Source organism: Megalobrama amblycephala, linkage group LG1 (assembly GCF_018812025.1).
Source record: "Megalobrama amblycephala isolate DHTTF-2021 linkage group LG1, ASM1881202v1, whole genome shotgun sequence".
Classification (NCBI taxonomy): Eukaryota; Metazoa; Chordata; class Actinopteri; order Cypriniformes; family Xenocyprididae; genus Megalobrama; species Megalobrama amblycephala.
The window spans coordinates 239643-248298 of record NC_063044.1 but is presented as its reverse complement, the minus strand read 5'-3'; the positions used below and the strand labels follow the sequence as shown (position 1 = coordinate 248298).

Here is an 8656-nt window from a genome sequence, read left to right as displayed (position 1 = left end):
TGTGTGTGAAGATTGTGTGAATCGGTCTGAGTAAAATTGTGTGCAGATCATTCTCACACAGCTCCAGAAAACAGAATGATTACCCCTGGTGTCATAGTGATTGCTTAATATGCTATAATTACCTCTATTTTCCCTGTAGGCCAAACAGCATTCTCAGCAGAACATACACACAAGAAATGATTCTGCGGGATGACAACACAAAATATTTTTTTTTATTCTAGATCAGCATAACATTTGTTTTGTTGTTATCTTTTTTACTATTAATGTGCTTGTCTTGCTTTGCTCTATTGCTCTCATCTTCAAATTATCAGTTCTAAAAGTTGCTTACCCCCCCGCCATCCTCCAGGAAAATCACTCTCCGCAAGGGCTTTAAGCAATTATCCCCACTCAAGTGTTTTTTCTGTTGCATGTTCTTTTGCCCTAGGCAAATTAAAGTCTACAAAAGGGGAGTTATCATCCAACCCTTCTTCCTTTGCAGGAAAAGTGTGAGCCTGCACTCAGTCAGTCTCTCTCTCTCTCTCTCTCTCTCTCTCTCTCTCTCACTCTCTCTGTGCATGTGTAAAGTGATGGGATTGATTATGTGGTTGTGGCTGGTGGGATTTATTGTTGAGATGGTCAGGGTTTGTGGTGCAGGCCTGTCCTGTGGTCTGCAGAGCAGATTTGTTTCAGAGAGCTTGTATAAAGAGGGAGATGTGATAATTGGTGGTCTGTTTCCAGTTCATGTTGAATCACCAAAACCTGATCATGCTTTCAGTGAAAAACAGCATGGTGCTCGCTGCCATGGGTGAGTATATATAAAGTGAGTGTTTAAAATGAACTAAAAGTCAGGGTTGTAGAGCAACTGTTAGCAAAAAAAATAAATTTAAATTGTTTAACTATAATTCAACTATAATTAATTGTTGAAAGTAAAATATTTCCAACACAACATTTTTTATGAATTCATGTATATTTATTAGGGCAATCAGTAACACTGTATTAACTAACATTAACTAACCATGAGCAATAAATATGTTACTGTATTTACTAATCTTTTTTAATGTTAGTTACTGAAAATACAATTGTTCATTATTTGTTCATTTTAGTTCACAGTGCATTAACTAATGTTGATAAGATTTTAATAATGTATTAGTAAATGATGAAATTAACATTAACAAAGATTAATAAATGCTGTATAAGTGCAGTTCATTATTAGTTTATGTTAACTTATGTAGTTAACTAATGTTAACTAATAAACCTTATTGTAAAGTGTTATCTAATGCGGTACAGTTGATTCAATTATATTTAAATTTTTTTTTTTTTTTTCATTTAGATTAAGCAAAATTTAGGTTGCTTGGCAAATTATTTTTAGTGTGTATATTTTAACATAATGTTAAGAATCTTCCCTTCATTGAGTCTTCACTTCATAAAAAATATTGACGAACTGTATCATCTATCGAGTTCCTCCTTGAATAAAACATCTCATTAAACTTTATATTTTTTGTTTTCCCTCAGTGTTGACCTTCGTTCATACCGCTGGCTCAAAGCTATGATTTTTACCGTGGAGGAGATTAATCGGGACCCTGTTCTGCTACCAAATGTTACTTTGGGGTATCTGGTAGCCGATACCTGCCTAGCTGAGGGCACAACACTGAGTGCTGCTTTAGCTCTGGTAACAGGGCAGGAGGAGACAGTGTCAGGTGCAGAGTGTAACGGGGCTCCAATGGTGCCTGTCATTGTCGGTGACGCTCGTTCCTCTGCCTCGGTAGTGGTGGCTGACACACTGGGAGTGTTTGCTATCCCCATGGTATAATAAAATGTTCTGTATTTTACAGCTGTGATTTTGCAGAATTTTGTGCTTATTTATTATATTATTCATGATAAACTGTAAACAGTAACAGTTCAGTAATTAGAATTTCATACATTTCAGTGAAATGCTTCCCTTTCCTCCCAACTATTGTCTTGTGTTTTGTTTGTCCAGGTGAGTTATTTTGCATCCTGTGCTTGTCTCAGTGATAGTCGCAGATTTCACTCTTTCCTGCGTACTGTTCCCAGTGATGCCTTCCAGGCCAAGGCCATGGCCCGTCTGCTGCACCTGCTGGACTGGACCTGGGTGGGGGTGGTCGCAGGGGATGATGAATATGGTAAAAGCGGCTCACAGCTGCTCTTGAAAGAGCTCGAAGGTACAGGGGTGTGTGTGGACTATGTAGAAGTCATTCCCAAATCCCATTCCCAGAGCAGGATCAGGCGGATTATGGAGAGGATCCAGAGTTCCACAGCTCATGTGGTGGTGACCTTTGCCATCGGCCCAGACCTTGAAGTTTTGTTCAAGGAAGTGGTGGTGCAGAATGTGACCAACAGGCAGTGGATAGCCACAGAGGCCTGGAGCACCTCCACTCAGTACTCTGACCCAGCAAGCATTCCTTTTCTAGCCGGTACCATCGGCTTTGCCCTGCGCCGAGCTGATATTCAGGGTCTTGGTGCTTATCTTGCCCAGCTGAGCCCTGTGAAGCAGCCAAATGAACCGTTCGTAAAAGATGTATGGGAAGAAATATTTGGATGTTCACTGGCACAGGACTGGCAGCCTTCTAAAAGACCAAAGTGCACAGGTTCAGAGAATGTGGAGAAACATGGACGCATCTACACAGATGTTTCACAACTGAGAGTCACTTACAACGTGTATAAGGCTGTGTATGCTATTGCCAATGCTATTCACAACATGATGGCCTGTCAACCTGGTAGAGGGCCATTTAAAGATGGAGAATGTCCGGATGTGACCAGGATAAAGCCCAGACAGGTATAGAAAAAAAAGCTTAAAATTGAAATAATCATTAAATCATTTTAAATGATTTGTTTTATATAAGCTATATTATTTATATAAATTATATATATATATATATATATATATATATATATATATATATATATATATATATATATATATATATATATTGCACATTTTCCTTTTACAGCTTCTGCACTACTTAAATGCAGTAAACTTCACAACACCAGTGGGTGAGCTGGTTTATTTTGAAGATAACGGCGAGCCATCTGCCTCTTATGACATTATGAACTGGCATGTAGATGAAAGTGGAGCAGTGCATTTTATCCAGGTTGGACAGTTTGATGCAGCCAAAGGACCAGGCCAGGAGCTGAACATAAACCTTGAGAAAGTGGTTTGGGGTGGGGGCTGGGCTGAGCAGGTAAAAGTCCTGTGACTTTGGTTCAGTTTTTTGCCCTCAAATACACCAGCCCCATAAAGTATTTGGATACTTAAGCCATACTGTATAAATAATATATTAAATAACAAAAAAGTCAGGTGACATTTATTTTTTGTAATATAAGTAGAATATCAAGCAAAAAAAGACATTTGTTGTGAAATATGAAACAATAGACACACTATTCAAAATTAAGAAAAAAGTATTTTGACACTTAACATTTTGACAAGTAATTATTTATTTATTTGAGAATAGGTTTAGCATTTAGGTTTGATATTCTGTTATCTATGCAAAGAAAGTTTAGAAAATGCAAATACAAATAGAAAAAAGAAAGACATTCAATCCAGCTAATCTGTATATATATATATATATATATATATATATATATATATATATATATATATATATATATATACATATATATATTAGATTTATTTTTTGTGAAATGTTAGAAGTAAAGACCACCATTTCTTTGAATTTTGCAATGTTGAGAAAGAAGGGAAGAAAAAAAAATCAGCAGTCAATAAACAAAAGAACAGAATTGCAATTGCAGGAATCTCCTCCCAAATGAAAACAGTCTGTGTGTGGTAGTACTTGTGTGTTGGTGTTGTGTGTCGTGTATATGTTTATTATAATGTGCATTGACCTTAACTGTTGTATTCTGTAATTTCACGAATGTGTTAGTTTTTGTGTATGTGCCCATTATCCTTTAACCCCTTAGCATTCATTTAGAATTTGCCTAAAATGCCTAAAAAGGCATACCCAAAGTAAATTGCATGCTGTTCTTGAACCATTTGGAATACATGCATGGTTTTGGTCTCTTTTGAAAGGTATGTGTACCACGGCTGGTACAGTGGAGCGCTAACAGTTTATATAAGAGACATAGTAGATAAAATCCTTTCAGACCTCTGGTGTGAAAGGAGAGATATGTCATAAGAATGAGTCTATACATTTTTTTTATCTGTCTTGCATATGTGTGAGGGGAAAAAAAAAAAATCTTTCTGCTGTTCTTTATGTGCTTGTTGTGCTGATGTGACACATTGTTAGAGGGCTGCTGTAAGTCTGATGGAGTTTCTTCCTCTATCATTCAGGTTCCTGTATCTGTGTGCAGTGTGAGCTGTCCTCCGGGCACTAGAAAGGCTGTACAAAAAGGAAAACCCATCTGCTGTTTTGACTGCCTCCCTTGTGCAGCAGGGGAAATCAGCAATGTGACAGGTATTATTAACATATGTAAAAACATTCAGTTTGTAAATAATGGCAAGATTGCTTTTAAGGGTCATGATTCACCATTTGAGAAATGGTGGTCTATTAAATGTAAGGCCAAACTCATGTGCCATGTCATCATCTCTATTATAATGTTCCATAGACTCTACAGAGTGTACAAGATGCCCTGAGCGGTTCTGGTCAAATACTGAAAGAACAAGGTGCATTCCAAAAGTTGTAGAATTTCTGTCCTTGCAAGATACCATGGGAATTGTCCTGACAGTCTTATCTGTCACTGGGGCAACACTGACAACAACTGTTCTGGCTGCTTTTTTCCATCATCGTGAGACACCCATTGTGCGGGCTAACAACTCAGAGCTGAGCTTCTTGCTATTGGTGTCACTCACCCTCTGCTTCCTGTGCGCACTAGTTTTCATTGGCCGCCCTGCGCCATGGAACTGCATGCTACGTCACACCCTGTTTGGAGTGAGCTTTGTGATCTGCATCGCCTGCGTCCTTAGTAAGACTGTGGTGGTGCTGGTGGCTTTTCGGGCCACTCTACCTGGAACTAACCTGATGCAGTACTTTGGGCCCATCCAGCAGAGGACAGGCATCTTCCTTTGCACGATGGTTCAGATTGTTATATGTTTGCTGTGGCTGCTGATGGCTCCCCCTCTGCCCACAGAGAGTGCAGGTGAGCTTGGTGCTCGAGTGATCCTGCAGTGCACAGTGGGATCTGTTGTGGGGTTTGTACTGGTGCTAGGGTACATCGGTCTGTTAGCAGTGATCTGCTTCCTGCTGGCCTTCTTTGCTCGAAAGCTCCCAGACAATTTCAATGAGGCTAAATTCATTACTTTCAGTATGCTGATCTTCTGTGCAGTGTGGATTGCATTTGTGCCGGCGTACGTCAGCTCACCGGGGAAGTACACAGTGGCTGTGGAGATTTTTGCCATTTTGGCTTCCAGTTACGGCCTGTTGCTGTGCATATTCACCCCAAAATGTTACATCATTATGCTTAAACCTGAGAAAAATACAAAAAAGAACATGATGGCCAGATAAGGTTTACAAATGCAAGACTTCTGAGAGAGGGCAACATTTTTACTGACTGCGATGTTTATTATCACAAAATAAATAAATTAATAAATATGCATTTAGTCTAATTAAACATTTTATTCTATATGTTATAGGTGTTTTGTTTTTATATTTGTATATGTGTATTTCAATGTATTGTCTCAGTAAACAATATGATTTGAATAAACAGAAAAATCCTCCTGTTCATTTGTCCTTGGATGACATCTTCCACAAATAACCACTTCCGCTGTGCAGTGACACTAGTCCCCTTTCAAACACACTACAGAGAGATAGCTGGGTTATCAGTAGTCACTTTGTCCACAGTTATTAGCCATCATGGGACTGACAGACATTTACCAGATCTTAATTGTAGATTGAGCCTGTACAAGAATGCAAGATGGAAGGATAAAGGAAGGCACCGTCTACAAATGAATGGTAAAACATGGCGAAGACTTCTGTGTAAAGCACAAAGCAAATTATCAGTGAGTGATAATGGAATGTTTAGTACTAAATTCATTAAACTGATGTCAATGTAGGATTTGAGGTTGAACCAGACACAAATAAATAATAGTAATAATAATTATACCTTTTACATATAGATGCCTTTCAAGGCACTCAAGGACACCATACAATATAAAGCAAGGCAATAAAATTTAAAGCATACAAAACAAACACACATCAAACAACCAAATCATTAAAAGCTATTCTAAACAGATACGGTTTTATCTGAGCTTTAAAATGAGAAATTGAATCCAGCTGGTGAATGTTGTTACATTCACGCCTTCCCGGACTCCAGTTCCCAGCATCCTCCTGTTCTCCACACCTGTCTTCACTTCCCTCTTCAGTCTTCCCGCCATCGCTCCGGATTCCCAGCGCCTGTTTGTCCTCGTCAGCACTCCCTTTTATTTGGACTCACTCCATGCACTCCTTGTTGGTTATATTGTTTGATACATGTGTGTTATGCTGCTTGTCTGTTCCTTGTTGACATTAAAACCCTTATTATTGTGGATTCCCGTACTCGCCTCATCTCTACAGCACAGCACGCTAACAAATGTGCAGTGGTAAAGCATTCCATAACTTAGGCACTGCACAACTAAAAGCCCTACCTGTCATGGTTCAGGGTGCATCATTTTTTTTCATCCTGTTGTCTGTGTCCTGTCATTTTCTGCAGCTTGTGACCTGGGCAATCAGTGCTGATTTTGCAGCGCAGGTGCACAGATCACAAGCTGATTTCCCTCAACTGTCACTCACTCCCGTTCCCCTTATAATCTCTGTTGTGTCTCACCTTTTTTGTCAGTAAATCACTTCGTGCTTGTCTCATGTTTCTTTTTCCTTCGTTCTGTTTGTGTTCTGTGTTTTACCTGTTTCGCCGTTTGTGCCCAGGACACTTAGACGAGAAGTGACAGCTGATCGTTGCCCTCGCTGTTCTCTCGGACTCGCCTCGTTCCCCGTCCAGTGTGGGCACTGTATCTTGGGTGGTCTCCACTTGTGCAGTCCGCTGAGCACAGACAGCTCTGGAGATCCCAGACATTTTATATATTTTTTTGTTGTTCACTTTTGTCACTACTTTGGAGGTTGTTGTTCCCAAAGTTTAATATACACTGTTCACGCTGTAACAGACAAGCCTGTTACTAAGTCTTTTGTCTGCAGTTTTCTTCCTCACTGCTAGGGCTGCTATAGCACCTAATTGAGCTCCTTAAGTAAAGGTGAGGTTTTAGAGGAAGTTAGCCACTAGTGATGGGCATTCCGGCTCTTTTTCGTGAGCCGGCTCGTTTGACTCAGCTCACTGAAAAGAGCCGGCTCTTTTGACTCACAAACGGCTCTTTAAATAATAAATGTTTTAACTATGACTTTGACAATGATAGGTGTGAAAACAGTTCTAATTAAATTATTAAATGAAATAACACTCACAATGTCTCACAATTTCTTTAAAAATGCATTGATTTGTTATAAAAAAATACTATTAAACATTTGTATTTAAATTAAAACTTTTTAATGTATAGAAACAACATTCAAAAGAAATACAATCTGAACAACATAATAGAACCCATTAAATATTAAAGAAAAATAAATAACTGAAAGGATTAAACTGGTCCCTCTTTTTCTCTTTTTTTATTGCCATATGAACTCTCACTAGTTATATTATGCATAACTAGCATGAACACACACACAATGCTGGCCATATTTTTATTTTATGAGAGATTTGCATTCAGAAATGCAAGCTCCCTCACTTTCGACGGGCTGATGCGGTTTCTTCTCTCAGTAATAATTTGTCCTGTTTTCGAGAAAACCCTTTCAGAGGGAACGGATGTGGCCACTATGCAGAGTCTCCCTGTCATGACTTTAGTAAGCCGTGGGTAGATAGAGGCCTTGTTCTTCCACCAGCTCAGAGGATCTGCAGATCTTTGGAGGAGGGGCTCCTCCAAATAGGATCGGACCTCCATTATGGCATCTGCTGAGGGATTCCTTCTCGCCGCATCCCCAGTTGCTCTCTCATCAAACAGCATCCAAACAGCAGACGTTTGTGGCAATACTGCTGGTGCTTCTGCTCCTTCTGCTTCCTGTTGCCCTGGTGTCTGAGCCAGCTGACTGCTGGGACTGTCCCTCCCTGCTGCTGAGGTGATTCTCTGAAGAGCCTCATCAAGCGCTCTGGCATCACTGAAGGCTAACTTCTTAAACCTGGGGTCAAGTGCAGCAGTTTCTGATAGCACGTGATTATATTCCATTCTATGGAACTTTCTGTCCATTGATGAACATAGGGTGTCCATCAACTCTATCACTTGTCTTGTGGTTACATTTGCTTCTCTCTGGCGGTTGGATGTGATTCGCTGCAGACCCTTACATAGGAGTATCATTTTTGACGCTGTCACATAGCTAAAAAGAGAGAACAGATTTTATATATATATATATATATATATATATATATATATATATATATATATATATATATATATATATATTAAAATACAGGATAAAATGTAGAAATAACTGCTTACTGTACCTCTCTCCACTGATCTCCACAGTAACCTGCTCAAAGGGCTCCAGGACTCTGCACACCTCCTCCACCACCTCCCATTCCTCTTGGGTCAGAGGATCAACAGGTGCATTGACAATGGCCAGGGTAGAGATGATAGCATCCTTTGACTCAAGAAACCTTTTCAACATATAAAATGTTGAATTCCACCTTG

At 39.4% G+C, this 8656-nt stretch overlaps 1 protein-coding gene across 1 annotated transcript; it reads left to right on the top strand.

Moving 5' to 3' along the window:
* Nucleotides 1–484: 484 nt before the first annotated feature.
* Nucleotides 485–7171, top strand: LOC125280487 (extracellular calcium-sensing receptor-like). The gene is made up of 6 exons (XM_048211084.1): nucleotides 485–784; nucleotides 1492–1783; nucleotides 1958–2773; nucleotides 2949–3179; nucleotides 4286–4409; nucleotides 4561–7171. The coding sequence occupies exons 1-6, from the start codon at nucleotides 555–557 to the stop codon at nucleotides 5454–5456; spliced, it is 2589 nt and encodes an 862-aa protein (XP_048067041.1). The 5' UTR covers nucleotides 485–554; the 3' UTR covers nucleotides 5457–7171.
* The last annotated feature ends 1485 nt before the right edge of the window (nucleotides 7172–8656 follow it).

Excerpts from the sequence above, each read along its gene's own strand:
- LOC125280487 (XM_048211084.1), top strand. The coding sequence starts at position 555 with ATGTGTAAAGTGATGGGATTGATTATGTGGTTGTGGCTGGTGGGATTT. Across the intron at positions 2,774-2,948 it reads CCAGGATAAAGCCCAGACAG|CTTCTGCACTACTTAAATGC; the intron begins GTATAGAAAAAA and ends TTCCTTTTACAG. Across the intron at positions 3,180-4,285 it reads GTGGGGGCTGGGCTGAGCAG|GTTCCTGTATCTGTGTGCAG; the intron begins GTAAAAGTCCTG and ends TCTATCATTCAG.